Source organism: Hippoglossus hippoglossus, chromosome 15, assembly GCF_009819705.1.
Source record: "Hippoglossus hippoglossus isolate fHipHip1 chromosome 15, fHipHip1.pri, whole genome shotgun sequence".
In the NCBI taxonomy this organism is placed as follows: Eukaryota; Metazoa; Chordata; class Actinopteri; order Pleuronectiformes; family Pleuronectidae; genus Hippoglossus; species Hippoglossus hippoglossus.
In genome coordinates this window covers 12658235-12673292 of record NC_047165.1, presented here as the reverse complement: position 1 = coordinate 12673292, position 15058 = coordinate 12658235, and the positions used below count along the sequence as shown (strand labels likewise).

Sequence of the window (15058 nt, the reverse complement as noted above, 5' to 3'; positions counted from 1 at the left end):
TCCTCTGTCTTCACTCCTCTGCTGGCCCTGTTTCCTCCCGCTGATTAATAGACCTCTGATTGCAGACTCAGACCTGCGCCCGGGCAGGCCACGCTGCTTGACTGCCTACTGTTACAGCCTGCTATGTTACAAAGAGCATACATAAAAGTGACAGTCAATGTTAAGCCGCCCTATTGACAGCTGTAGCCTTGACTCTCTTTAAATGCTCCAGTGTTTTATGTAGTGACCTGGACATGGGGCAGCAGTAAAGAGACAGCAGCTGGGGTGTTACGGCTCAGCGGAGGACTACGAATAGAAAGATCTGGTGGGGGGGTGTTTGTCCTAAAAGCAGGGGGTGGAAAAGAGAAAGAGAAATTCCACGATAATTGATCAGTCTGGGGAACATGATACATGCAGTGCTCTTTGCAGGGACACGGACAATCATTGCTCCACATTAAGCTTTTACTGTAATTATTTTCAATCTGCACGTTTGGCTGAATTTTGAGGTGTGTTTTATATTTTCAGCCAAAATCATTTTTCTCTGTCTTATCATGCGCCTTGGATGAGCTTCTGATATTCCAAAATGTAAATACATCTCTCTGAGAGCCTGTAGATGGGTAGCAATTTGATATTTTTAGGGCCAGTTCATTTGTTATCACTGTTGTATTCTAGTGTTGTTGTATTATTGAATATTTAGGGCTGCTCTGCTCTGCCAGACGTAAACACCAAGGGGCCTTTCTTGCAGACTGAACAGGAAGAAACGGGTGTCAAGAGGACAGATACCTTATGGGTTCACTTTCAAACCTGGAACTATTACTATGGTAATAAAATTATATTGTTATCAGGTGTAAAACCTCAGAACAACTGCAGACTCCATCTTTTTGATCCTATGATAACGAGACAACACTGACACAGAAAGAGTAAATGTATCTGCAAAACTAATACGAATATGTTTGAATTTTTTTTGTTTTGAACAAAACTATGAGACTCTACATGGTGATTTATGTCCTAGTGTCTCTCAGCTGTTTCGGGCACCTCCTCACCTGTTTCAGCATCTCTCAGAAACATTACATGGCCACATACCAGCCCGATGACAGACAGGATCAATGGGCAGAAAAATATTTGACACTTAGGAATGAATAATGAAACATTAACAGGCTCCATGTGTATTTTTAAGAGTTATTCGTTTTATCACCCAAATGGATCAGGGTTTAAGGCCCAGCCAAAAACATCAACTGTGTGATGGATCTTTGAATAATCTGAGATCCAAAGAAGCAAAGGGAAACAAAAGAGGAGTAGGAAAAAGACAGAGGGGAATAAACAGAGAAAGGGATTGTGTGTCAGTGCCTTTGTCAGCGATTAAACATGTGGTCGGGAGTAAAGCACGGGGCCATATTGTTTGTGTTGTGGTTTTTTTAAGTTTCAGTGACAAAATAAACAACAGGAGTTTTTGCTTGTGAGAAAATGTGTGTTTGCGTATGTGTATCTGTCATCGTTTTTAGCGTGTGTTTATGAATACGGTTGCCACACAGTAACAACCATGTGGACGGACGTGTCTATATACAAGTTCAAGGTTCACGGCTTCCAGCTTATGCAGAATTGGGAAACTTCTGTAAACGTACGCTGTAAAGTTCAATTTCCAGACTCATCTTTTTCTAAACTTTTGAAGAGTGTATCACAAGCCGCTATAACTCATTAATAAACCTAACCTAAGAAAATTGATGATACACCGCTACAGCATTCCCTCGATTTACGATAACCTGCCTGCACAGCTACGGTACATCATCGGTCTCGACTTCAAAACGGCGTTTCAGCAGTGTTACCATGCGTTGTCTGTTTCTCGGCTCCTCCTGGGCAACATCACAAAGCCAGCTGAGGGTTTTTTGTTCCCGTGGCCGGACAGCGCCAGGTGTCAAACCCTGCGGATCTTCCAGCGTCCTTTACCAGCAAGCTCCACACCAGCTGTGGTTCATGTGGCTCGATTCCGGCATAAGCTCACAGCTGAAACCATAAAAGTAGCATAACTGGCATTTGGTTCTCATCCAATTTTATAGTGTAATGTAAAATCCCTGGAGTTCCTGGGGAAATACCTTTCTTTTTTATCATCAAAAGACAAAATCTTACTCTTCTGTTTGGTATTAATATACCATCAGCTCTAGTATTGTGCCTGAAGTAACAATATTAGGATTGTGTGCGCTGCAACTGAAAAGGGATCTTGGTTGAAAATTTGAATCTTATGTGGTGTTAGTAGGACAATGTGTTAAATCAAAAGTTGACACTACGAAATTACATGCTGTTTTCAGACATGCACTGAACTTATATATATATATATATAAAACCTAGATATTCACAATAAATTTCCCAGAGGTGCCTTTACAAATACAAATATCCCAGGATAAAAAAGGAAAGTGTAAAACGTGGAGAAGAAGATGTCAACTTTGAACGACAATGAGATTCGAGAGCTTTCGATGATAAGGGCCAGCACCAGTATCGATATGGTGTAAAAGAAAATAAAAAGGGATTTGTGCAGTGGAATTTATACATCATGTCCTGCCTCCTGCGTGCTCTACCCAGATGCCACCCCTCACCTGAACTTTCCCAACATTTTCCTGTTGTTGTGAACGTGTCTGACCCAGAGAAAGGCCTTACCCAATCGTCTGGACATTTTCCGGAGTTCCGGTATTGGAGAGAAAGAATTAGCAATGGCTGCGAGGGAACTGTGGAGACAGTGCCAGCTAAGAATAAAAAAAAGGTAAGACCTTTTCCAGGAAATCGAGAGAAATTGTGCCATGATATTTGACCTGAAGGTTTAATTAGAGCACATAAAATAAGCACATAAACTGAGGCAGGGAATGTCTTGTAATGTCTGTATTTGCAGGAGCTTGAAACCCACAAGTGATTATAAGGCTATTGTCCAAAGCATTGTGTCTTCTTTGACTCGACATCTATGGCTAAAGACTTAGTTGACAGGCCATTGAGGTGGTCCATATGTCTGCGTGAAGGCACAGGGCTCGTGATTCTCTGGAGGATGTGGAGGAAACCAGACAAAGGCTCGGCCAGCAGACCCCGAGACCCATAGAGCCTCAATGGAGCAGTGGCAGATCCCCCACTGGGACCAGTTGCCTGTACCTCCTCAAACCAAAGTCTGATCTAAGGAAAACTGGCCACTCCACCATAATATGTTCAACCATCCATACCCCTGCCCCCCTCGGTCACATGGTCTCTCTTTAAAGGTGAATAGTAGTTAAGGAATGTTTCACAGCCTATTGGCATGTCACGGATTCATGGTTTGTCATCATCGTGGACAGAATGGAGATTGATTGGAAATGGGGTGTTACTGTTATGGAACAATATGAAGTCATATGAGCTTTTGGAATATTTAGATAGGAAAAGGATGTTTTTTTAACTGTTTTGGAATGTGTTGTTATGACGAGACTACTTGAGGTGTGTAGGTGGGATTCATACGTTTCATTGGATGTCAGGGTTTGTCTCAAAATTAAAGATCTGATAAAAATAGGTGAAAAAATGCATCATACATATCAAACCTTTGACTCTTGAATCAACCTTAACAGGACACTACAGAATATGCTGTACAGTATATTTTGTTATATCATGATAATGTCTAAAGTTCATAGCAACACGACAATAATCACAGTGTTTTGCTTGGGACACACACCATTTTCATGCTAACGTGCCATGCTAGCTATCAGTATAATGCGTTTTTTTAAACACAATTGCAAAACGCTGTGCTCAACTTTTGCTTTACACAGCGAGAGCAATGCAACGCAACAGAACAACAATGCAGTTCTGCAACGCATGACGTCAACCCACTCAAAGTGAATGGGCAGCATTGCCATTAACTCAAACGTATATATGTGAGTGAAGCATTTTTCTTGTTTGTAGAAATCTGTTTCATTTTAATCTGCTGTTTTCTTTTGCTTGTCATCACATATGTATTAACATGCAATGCCCATAAGGCAAATTCAAAAACAATTAGAAATGAAACCGAAACAGAAAGAAAACATAGAAACAGAAAAAGGGTTGATCGGCTTTGGCTTGTCTGAAACATTTTCAAGATTTTCGGATTGCTAAAGAAAACGTGGAGGAAACCTGCTACGCCTTCGGAGCTTCAGAGGAAAACCAGACAAGTGATTTACACTAGCGGTCAAAAAAGCACTTTCAGTGTTCTTTGAGCGTACAGTCAGAAATTACTCAGGCAGAGAGCAGGAGATGGACCCCTGGAGCGAGACCTCCCAAAACAGACAGATGGCCCACAGAACACTGCACCACAAATCAGATACTACAGACAGGTGTGAGCAAACAGGTAGCGCATACTGTGCATGCGAATCACTTCCACCACTGTCAATGGGAAGACATCATGGAAACACACATGCCAACTGAAAAAACAAGAAACTTTTATTTGTTTTAAAGAAGACACTCCGGGTGATACTTTTATTTGAACGATTCCTGGTAACGAGAGTGTTTTATTGTGGGAAAATGCAGAATGAGAACTTGCTAATGCAACAAAGAATGAAACAATTGAGCAAGAAGATGTGCTGCCAAATCTGCTTATGCAACCACACCACTACAGTCCATTCACCTCAGCAAACGAAAGTAAATCTCACTGATTGCGGCAGAAATGTTGAAATACTTGGATGGGCTCTGACTTCTCTCCCATGACATGTCGCAGGATGGCCCCCATTTATATCTATCACATATCTTGTGTGTGTGCATGTGTGTGTGTGCATGTGTGTGTGTTCAAGACAAATTACTTCCATTTGGGGGTTTTTGCTTGCGAAAACCGCATACTTTTGTTGTTTGTGTGCAGGCTCACACAGGTTTGGCAAGGGAGTAGAAGAGAGGACGTGGGGTGTGTATTGTGGTGACATGCCAGGCATCCTGTGTGAGAGCGAGCAGGTTGAGGAGCTGTTGTGAACCTCTGATGTCACCTTTCACTCCCAGCTGAGAGACCCTTACTCAAATACATGGGCTTTTATGCTGCGCTCTTCACCCCATTGCTTGTTCTACCTTTCTCTTTCTCAGTCTGTCTCTCGCACACACACACACACTCGACATCAGCCTTTGTGGTCTGTGAGAGAAGTCAATATGTGTCCATTGAGCTGTCAGCTGATGCTCCTCTGCTCCGTCTGGTCTCCATGGCGTCATCTATAACAACTGACATCCAAACTGTCGGCACAGTATGGAGCAAAAACATCAGACGCCAAATGATAAACATGCACGGACTAACACATAAGTTTTAATTGTGAAATCACTTCATAATCAACATTAATGATCCCTCCACGGGAGACGTATTGTGTGTATAATTATCTGTAGGCTACTTTACTCATGATGGTGGCAAGATGTAGTAAATCACGAGCGCCAAACTCTGTTATTCTCCTTGAAGTACCCTTTTCTATTTCTCACTCATTTTCATGATAAAGTGAGCTGTCAGCAGGTGGTTTGCTTTCCCACAGCTGCGTGATGTGAGAATATGTTTGCAAGAAATGAAAAAGAACGGAAAATACCAAAACCAATCGCTTATGCACATTATCAACGTGGTTCTGTGCACGCAAAATACATCCTCACTCTGCAGTATGTGCAAGCTTTTGTTATCTGCAGAGTAAAGAGATTTCAGAATATACCAACGCTACATCCAAACTTCCACGTTTCAGTTTTAAAATGCATCACTGTTGCTATGGTCACACCTGTTCCACACTACTCCGGAGAATTTGAGCGGCTAAAACGGAGGCGTTTGGAAACGATGAAGCTGTCACTCACATATGCTTCCTGATTGGTTCTTATCACACACGACTCAACGACCAGCAGTGACGGCAAATCGTTGTAAACACTTGCTGCCATTAACAGTTCCATCGTGTCGTCGATAAACAAATCCTTCGTCTTACTTTTCACCATTATTGTCAGGTTTTAGTAATTTCGGTAACGAAGCAACCAACTGCCAAGTGGACAATCAGCCTCCTGTTTACATTGGCACAAACGTGCCCCAGTGTACGTGAACTTTCAGGTGTGTTCCATGGACAGGGGATTATTACTGATGCGGAGCTAAAATTCTCATGTGGACAGAAATCGTTTTAGTTTTGAAATCGCTTTTGAAATGTAAATGTATTTATATGGATGGAGCCTTATACTGTGGAACTGCATTCAGTCCACTTGTGTGTATTTGGCAAAAACAATTATTTATACCGTAAATATTTCAGGTAACAAAGCAGTAAAGTATGTGATCAGAGCTAAAAACAAAGATTGTTTATGGTTTAGGATAAACTTCTGACATGCACACACACACTGAAATTACACATTTACTCACACACGTACACTGGGGTGTTTGCTCTGGAAGATGAAAGCCAAACGTCTGGAAACTGACTTCACATCTGCATTCTGTTAAATACGCTAATAATACCCACAAACACAACACTGAGGGTGCACACTCTCTCTCTCTCTCACACACACACACACACACACACACACACACACACACACACATTGGAAATGCTCAGCAGGCTGTATAAATTGTATTGTGATAAACTGAAACTGAGAAAAGCTCTACTCCTTTCCATGAAGTCACGAGTTGTGAGGTGTGCGATGTGTTGTGGTGTGTTTGATGTGTGTGTGTGTGTGTGTGTGTGTGTGTGTGTGTGTGTTGTGTCTACATCTCCACTGTCTATTAACTAGAACCATCAATGTAACTAAACACTTGATGCTCGTGTGAGTCATCTCCAGTTACACTTTTGGCTTTTAATTAATTTTGGCCAATGAAGCCCCCGAGAAGACAAACCGTGACTAAAAACAAACACATGCACTAAAACGTCTCCTGTTTCTTTTCATAGCCTCAGAATCAGCCAGGAGGAACATGTAGAGCCGAGGAAACTGTGTCCAGAGTTTGCCTGGTGGGCAAATTATGTGTTTCTTATTAGGGTTAAATAAAATAATAAAAGAAGCACAAAAATAAAAAATTAAATTAAATCGGTTTCTTTTGAAGTTTGCTCGCCAAAAATATTCCACAACACACAGCTATGCAAAATTTGCTGTGTGTGTGTGTATTGTATCAGTATTACTAGTGTTGTGGGGACCTAAATCTGTTTAGAAAGGCACATTGTGGGGACATAAGCAGATAAAGGCACATTTGGTTAACGCTGTCTCTCTCTCTTTCTCTCTCTCTCTCCCTCTCTCTCTCTCTCTCTCTCTCTCTCTCTGTCACACACTCTCTCTCTCTCTCTCTCTCTCTCTCTTTTTGCGTGTGTGTGTGTGTGTGTGTGTGTGAGATTGATGGTTTGATGCGTTTCTATTGAGCGCTGTGCGTAACTTGGCTGCCTGGTCAAGCCTATCAGAAATCACCCCAATGAAACAGGAAACAAGAATTTTATTTTTCAAAATAAGAGCATCAACAAAACAAAGTCGTGGAGCTGTGGAAACAAAGTGAACAATCGCTGATAGATTTTGTGAACTACACATTTTGTACTTAAAACATCTGTTTTGTTTGTTTGCAACTTTCTACAATTCATCCCTTCGTGAGAATCAGATTTCAAAAAGGCATGTTCCTTTTGGGCTTTTATTTTGTCAACCCGCACAAGAAGTGGCTGTGTTTTCCTGGGTGGTTTGACACTGGGGTTTAATTTAACTCTCCTGCAGCGTGGTCCCATCAGTCACATCTCCTCTGGACTTTACTGAGAGCAGGACCAACCCTCAGCGGCATTAACGCAGAATGGATGTGAAAGTGTTGGCACTCGTGGCTGCGCTCACTGTGGTGACATATGCGCCTCCAGCTCAAGGTATGGACATGTTTTGGCTGTTTCGCTTGTTGGATCCGCTATATTTAGACTTTTATTTGCAGCTTTCGGTGTAAAATAACACCAGAATTACATGTAACTTATAAAATACTATTTTAGTTGCTGACTTGTAAAGATTAATTTCTATTCATGTGTCAAAAATGTCATGAAAGTTTGCGTAAAAATGCACAACTGGAAAGGAATGTTAGATCCGCTTTTCCATTTCACAAATGTCTTTTTGTACTTAATTAAAACCATAATGGACTTTTGTGAATATTATACTATGTTTCCTTTTATCCTATTTAAAAAAAATCTAAATCAAAGTTTCCCGTCCAAACAATTTCTAGACAACTCAGTTAAAAAGCCCAATTTCTATTTACATGCAATTCAAATACATTTACATTTAAATTGAACATTCTTCTTCTTTCTTTTAATTCATTTTATTTATTTTTTTCATTATCATTACCACATTGGATTATTGTGTGTGAGCTTGTTCTTCAGAGGGGGAAAACAAAAACAACTGGCTGCACATGTGTTTTCTTGCTTGCTTGTAATGAAATTCCACTTCTTCACTGATCAACGTGTGTATTTGTTCTGCCCTTTGTTTTCATTACGCGCAAATGAGGCAGCAATAAGACAAAGCGCCGGGTAGTCTTCACGGCGACACCAATCACACAACTTGAAGGTGTCGCTGCTTTTATTATGGTAATAGATTGAGCCCAGGTGTAAAATAAATAATTAGCATCGAGTTTAATCTACTTCTGACCATCTGTTAGTGAGACCTCCTGCGCTCCATTACTTTCACTTTAAGACCCTTTCTAACAAGGACATTCTTGTCCCGATTGACCTCCTCCAAAAAATGGTGTATAGCTTTTTAATTTCATGTTTGATTTTCCGCCGATGTAAACTGTGGGTTTCTCAAATAGAGAGTAAAGAAAAGAAAACATAATCCTATTTATTTTTCCACATTGCTCAACTGTGTACAAACCTGCAAGCTGAGGTTGTAATGGAAACTTTGAACATCCATCATGAAGTTTTAAGGACCACACAGTTGTGTATATGACTGAAAGAATTTTTGTGTTTGTGGGATCTGCAAATGCTGATATAAATATAAGAAAATGTTTCTGTGCGAGTTTGGATAAAGAAAGAAAGAAATCAGTAATTATTTGGGGGGTTTACCCAAAATCACAAATTGCAATTTGTCTCATATAGGGTTTAACAATCTGTATGAGGCTCAACATCCTCAACTAGGATGAGGAAAAAGAAAGAAAGAAAGAAAGTTAAAAAATGTGATTTTGATTGAATTGTTGGCTCCAGCCACGAGCTAACCCAAGATGAGTGTTTCAATCTGACAGCTGTGCAGTGTGCGGGCTGTTTGGACGTATGGACACATTTCTGTAGAATTGTAGTGGCTCTGCACATAATGTCAAAGATAATATGGAATATGGATTTATCTGCTTGCTACATCATTACATTTTGACCTAATTTGATTGTTGAAATAATAATAATGGTTAATCTTACTCTTATCATATATTATGTAGTATGTCAGTTACCGCGGGAGATTATTACCTTCATATAATCTATTATTTATTTTATTCATATGAAACATGCTTTGCTTTAAATATTGCTTTGTGTAACTGATACTTAAATGTTTTTTTTGTCTCTTAGCAAAGCCCATCAGCCTGGTGGAGAGATGCTATTGCCGCTCGACAGTTAACAACCTTCCACGGAGCTACATCCGAGAGCTCAGGTTCATCAACACGCCCAACTGCCCCTTCCAAGTCATGTGAGTATTGGTTTTCATACTGATATCAATGTGTGGCGCTCACACAAACACGCAGAGGTGCACGCTTTCTATCCCGGCACTTAAAAATCAGACAGGGTCCCCCCTCGTTGGACATTTCTCACCATCAATCTCGGAGAGGTGACAGGTTAGAGAAAGGAGTTGTGAATGTGTGTGTACACACACACGCCCCTCTCTCACTCTGCCTCATACACATCCACAGAAAGCAGGACATTTTTACTGTCACATCCACAGGAAGTGCTCCGTCTAAGGAAGGTGGAAATTGGATGCAGTTTTGTTTTCAGCATGAAAGCAAGAGTTGCGGGGTCTCTAATTGGGTGTGCTTCTCATTTGCTTGTCACACAGTGTTTCCTCTGCATACTGTGCTTACAAACTTTCGGTCTGATCCCATTCATTGTTTTGGCCTGTACTGGCTGAATTTACAGATGGGAGTGTGCAGCAGCAGCAGCAGCAGCAGCAGCAGCAGCAGCAGCAGCAGCCGCAATACACTGTGGTTGATCACAATGGACAGTAAAAACTAAAAGTATAGAGTAGGAAATACAACTGGGAGGATTAACAACTACACGTACAGGGAAAGTGTTAAACAGATTTTAGGGGAAAACAGGGCGCCTACATCCTGTAAATAACCACCGGGGTATGCTGGATTTAAAATGTAGCCTGCAGCCATAGGTTGATGGATGGACTCCTCAGCCTTCATGTACTCACATTTTTACTGCACATTAATTAGGTCGCTCAATCAGGGCTGATCTTTGAGAGACAGTACCTGAATGCACACATGTTATACATGAATAAATGCAACAGCTTCACAAACACGGGGAAGAGTCATTGGTCATCATCAAACTCTGATACAGTCCTGTGAAAAAGCTCCCCATATGTGTCGAAGTGGCGAGGTGGTGTTAATTCAGGCTCATTGATAACAGCGTGTCGACATAGTGTCACGCTGAGTAATTCACCCTTTTATCTTCAGCTCTGCTATAATGTGGGAAACTTCTCTTTTTTTCTGATCAGTGCCAAGCTGAAGTCAAGCAAAGAGGTGTGTGTGAACCCAGAGGTCCGCTGGCTGAAGCAGTACATGAGGAACGCTATCAACAAGTGAGTGCGCATAAATCAGATTGTGTGGATGGTGTGCTTGCAGCAACAAGTGCTCCTGTTGTCTCCGACCACTCGTCTGAAGCCCTACAAGATCACGTCCACTCTATAGACATTTAAAGTAGAGCAGTGCAGAGACACAAAAAGTGCATATGCGCATTTGGGCATCTATCAATGGACCATTGTGAGAGTGACAGCTCATGATTGCCCAACTTACTGTATATCGTAGCCCAAACTGGTAACATGCTGATACATGATCAGCTGGGAGTAGAGGCGGATTCCACTTTCGCACACAAACTGTGGGTTTGATGTGGGATGATCCCACATTTAATATGTTCTCAGTGTAATGTTGTTTCACCACTGTTAGTACAATACCCTTGTCTGAAAATGCAGTTTTACTGAACATACACTTGTGCTTCACTTGGAGTGGTTTTAATATGACACAAGAGGAAAGAATTGTGCAACTTTATACAAATACCTTCCTCCTCTACTCATGGACGTTAAAGCAGCTAAACATCCAAAAGTCCACAGCAATGTTCACTGTCTCCTTCCTGCCCTGAAGAACGAGGCACTTTTCTGAAAAAACCCTATGGCACCGTGAAGTTTATGGAAGGGATCAAGTTTCCATTCTTAAATCTGTGCAGTCATATACGGACCCCCTCAGCGGCCAGATAAAACAAACTGTGTCCTGGGATCTGGAGGTAGATAAAGATTAGTAAAAAAGTGGATCTCCTGAGCTTCCCATGTGAGGAACCTAAACGAATGCAGAATGCTCATCAGTCCTCTGCGCTCCAGCTCGTGACGTGCACTCTCAGCGCCTGCAGACTGATCCGCCCACAGTCCTGCGGTCAGACTGTCTGTCTTGAGTCTGATTGTGGAGCGTTGACTTGTCAAGGTGTGAACAGTCCTCTGCATAACAAAACAGCTCATGCAGAGAGTCGATGGCGCTCATTCACAAGGGATCAGGCCTTATGTGTTTCCAATTAGGGACAAATTTATTTACAATGTGTAAAAACGCACACGATTGTAACGCTGCACTTAAGTTTAGTAAACAAAACCGTGATTACTCTTTTTTTTCAAATCAGTTGAAATGGGACTCGGCATTTAAACCAGAGTCAACATTTAAAGTGCCCACCCACGATCAAGCGTTTGTGTTGCAAACGTGTGCACATCACTGTGCAGCTGCTGCAGATGAGCACTCTGTAAAATTACATCTTTAGACACCTGATTTATCCAAACAAGTAATTTTTTCATTGACCAGAATTGAACTCAGAAGTTTCCGAAAACAAAACCTGGCAGCCGCTAATTGAATAAAAACACAGGAGTTAGAAATCGCCAACTAACTAAAGGTGGACTGAATAATTTTCTAAATGTGAATGTAGAATAAAATCAACCAACCACCAAAATCAGCAACAATTATAGGTCGAAATATTTTGGCTTTGTAAACGTTAAGCAGCTGCTTTCATTTGACAAGAAATATATATAAAGTTCGACTTTTGGCACTTTCCCTTTGTAACCTTGGCATCCAGTCATGGCTGAACAAATACTCATTAATTTTTCACTTGGTGTTTATTAGTTACAAGTTAACAGCAAGAGTTTGTCCAAGTGGATATGATGCAAAACCTCACTTTGCCAAACATATTTGTTTTATAATCTGTTCTTCTTGTTTTTAATGAATTAGACAGAAAGCAACCAACTGTGTTATAGTCAGCCCCAAATATGTTTTGACGTTGTTGTCTTCACATCTATTTTGCATTATGATCAAACTCATAACACGTTTTTCTCTTCTTTCCAGGATGAAGAAAAACAAGAAGGCCAACTGAAATAAAAATCCTGCAGAGATCCTCCTGAGTCACCACTGAGGATTTGGACCATCCTGAGATCATCTGGTATGTTGTACAGCACTTATCCCGGCCGCCAGGCTGACGCGGCCATTTGCATGGAATGAATCTACGACCCCTTCACCGTGAACACCAATCCTCCAGCCTCCGCCACCGTCTGTCACCATCACCACTTTCACCACTTTATAGAGGTCATAGATGTTATTAGTGTGAAGTGCAATTATATCTGTGAGTGTATGTTTTTCTCAATATAATGTATATACTTTCTTGTTAATGGACTTCAACAGTAAAGAGATATTTTTGGAGATATCTCTCGTTCCTCTGGCCTTTCTGTCATTTAGGGTAAAGGACCTATACCTCAGGGTTGGGTCTGAGTTTAAAGGGGAGAGTTGTAGGTCAGTGGGAAGACCAACAAACACGAGGCAAAAGTCTGACTTGCAAGTAGCAGAGAACTGGAGCCTGCTGAGCCGAGAGAAAACTGATTTATCTTAACTAAACCTAACCTAAACAAGAGATTCAGTAATTCTGATTGCCTCTGATTTTTTAAATTTACAAATTATTCAACAAGAGTGTTTGGATTCTCATCTAAAAACTGAGGAACACAGCGGCGGAGTCGTATTTCATGTTTTAAGTTAATTGGGAGCATGAAATTTCAGCGGGGGGCCAGCTACCCCCAGAATGATTATATACGACGTACACAAGATCCTAGTAAAAATGGCAATTACAATGTTTTTGTGATGGAAATTAGGATGCCAAAAAGGGCCCGAGCATTTCCTGAGCCGGTCTGTCGCTGTGGTTATGCGATCCTGTGTTTTTTTCCATTCTTAGAGAAACGCGTGAGCATCTGGATCCCAAGTACGTTTAATGTAGGAGCCAATAAATCAAAATATGCTGGAATCCTAAATCTGTGTCAGTCAACCAATCACAGTCAGTGTCAAAAAAAGATGAACTCTGATTGAAATAACCTCTTAGTATGAATGTCCATTTGAAAGAAAGGTGTACAGCAATTTTGAAAAAAAGTTACAGGTTCAATAGTTAAAACTCCAGGCTGTGTTTTTCTACAGCAGAGAAAGTAGCATCAGTACTGATAACAAACACATGTACCTAGATGTGACTACCTACAACTGTCATGCAGATAGCAACGCACTTTATATCTGATGTATTAATGTTTTAACAACAAAAATTTACTATTACTCACTAAGTCTGATCGTTAAATTCTGTCTTCAGTCTTTATTTTTTATGTCTATCTTGCTCTTTCCTGTTCTTTTCTCTTTTTTTTTTTGATCAATGAATGTGCAGCTGCATTTAGGGAAATATGTTCATCCATTCCTCCAAATCTCCCCCTCATATGTGAAATGAATATGATACAAATGTTTTATTTTTGTACTCTTTTATGCATTTATATATTCAGTGCAACATTTTTAAATGAAGGAATTGTACTCTCACAATCGAGCCATAAACAGTCTACGTTTTATCGTAAAAGTTGTCAGTAAAAAAAAAAGAGGAAATCTTTAAAATGTTATAGCTACTCTTTTAATATATGATGTATGTTATGAGTATTTTCATAAATATATATATATATGTATACACGTTTATTCGGCTTGGGGACTCCCTCATTTTATAGTCAGTGTAACGCAGGCTTTTCCAGAGCCAACACACACAGCTGGAGGAATCTTACTGTACCAGCGGGTCAGAGGGTAAATCTGAAGCTTTGATGTGAGAACATGTGTTTAGCTTTACTCACAAGGGCAAATGAAAGGCAAGGACAATGATCCTGCCTGCGATTTAACTATTAACTCAACAAGCGGCCATTAGGAAAACATTAGGGCTGAAAAGGGATGAACTTTTAACTTCCCTCTGAGGGCATTATGTGGGGCGGAGCACGGTAGTATATGTGGCTCGCTGATTGAGACATAAGGGGGGGAGATAAACGGCACTGAGTGGCAGCACGCAACTGGTTTTGCGACATTTACTGACCAGCTTTGAAGTCCAGTTTAAACGTGATAAAAAGCGGAGTCAGGAGGAGATAGAGCCATTGATTTGTCCCAATTTGGAATGGAAATTAATCACATACTGTATAACCACTGTATGACCTGATTGTGTTAAACTGTGTTAAATGTGGGTATCACTGCGGGAATCTGCAGGTAGCAACACGTACTTTCCTCCCCTGCAATGTTAAGATTGAGCAGCTTTTGTTGTGTGTGACAGTTTTATCAGTCACACAGAAGACAGAGCTTCACATCTCTGCCACTGTAAAGCATTTAAGACAATTGTTCACTGAGAATATTTCAATTAAACTTTATACGACAAATAGCTCACATGTCATTTGCATTCTATCTTATATATAATAATGCTATGTATAATAATAATAAAATAATATGTTACTACACACTAATCATCACTGACTTATGTGTGGTTTCAACTAATGAAAAGCAGTTGTAATAGTCATTGTTTTCTTGGGATCACTGCCAACACACACTACTTAATGCAGGTGGCGTCACCAAACCTATGAAGCCTGACGTGTAATAAAAGGCGATGTAAAAAGTTTAACTTGATATTTTATG

At 40.6% G+C, this 15058-nt stretch overlaps 1 protein-coding gene across 1 annotated transcript; it reads left to right on the top strand.

Moving 5' to 3' along the window:
- Positions 1–7626: 7626 nt before the first annotated feature.
- Positions 7627–14089, top strand: cxcl12a (chemokine (C-X-C motif) ligand 12a (stromal cell-derived factor 1)). The gene is made up of 4 exons (XM_034609534.1): positions 7627–7763; positions 9429–9546; positions 10573–10656; positions 12449–14089. Exons 1-4 carry the CDS (start codon positions 7697–7699, stop codon positions 12474–12476), a joined length of 297 nt encoding a protein of 98 aa, XP_034465425.1. The 5' UTR covers positions 7627–7696; the 3' UTR covers positions 12477–14089.
- Positions 14090–15058: the final 969 nt, after the last annotated feature.

What these genes read in the sequence shown, in the direction of transcription:
- cxcl12a (XM_034609534.1), top strand. Translation starts at nt 7,697, where the DNA reads ATGGATGTGAAAGTGTTGGCACTCGTGGCTGCGCTCACTGTGGTGACA. An exon ending in AACTGCCCCTTCCAAGTCAT is followed by an intron (nt 9,547 to 10,572) that starts GTGAGTATTGGT and finishes TTTTCTGATCAG; the next exon opens with TGCCAAGCTGAAGTCAAGCA. An exon ending in ATGAGGAACGCTATCAACAA is followed by an intron (nt 10,657 to 12,448) that starts GTGAGTGCGCAT and finishes TCTTCTTTCCAG; the next exon opens with GATGAAGAAAAACAAGAAGG.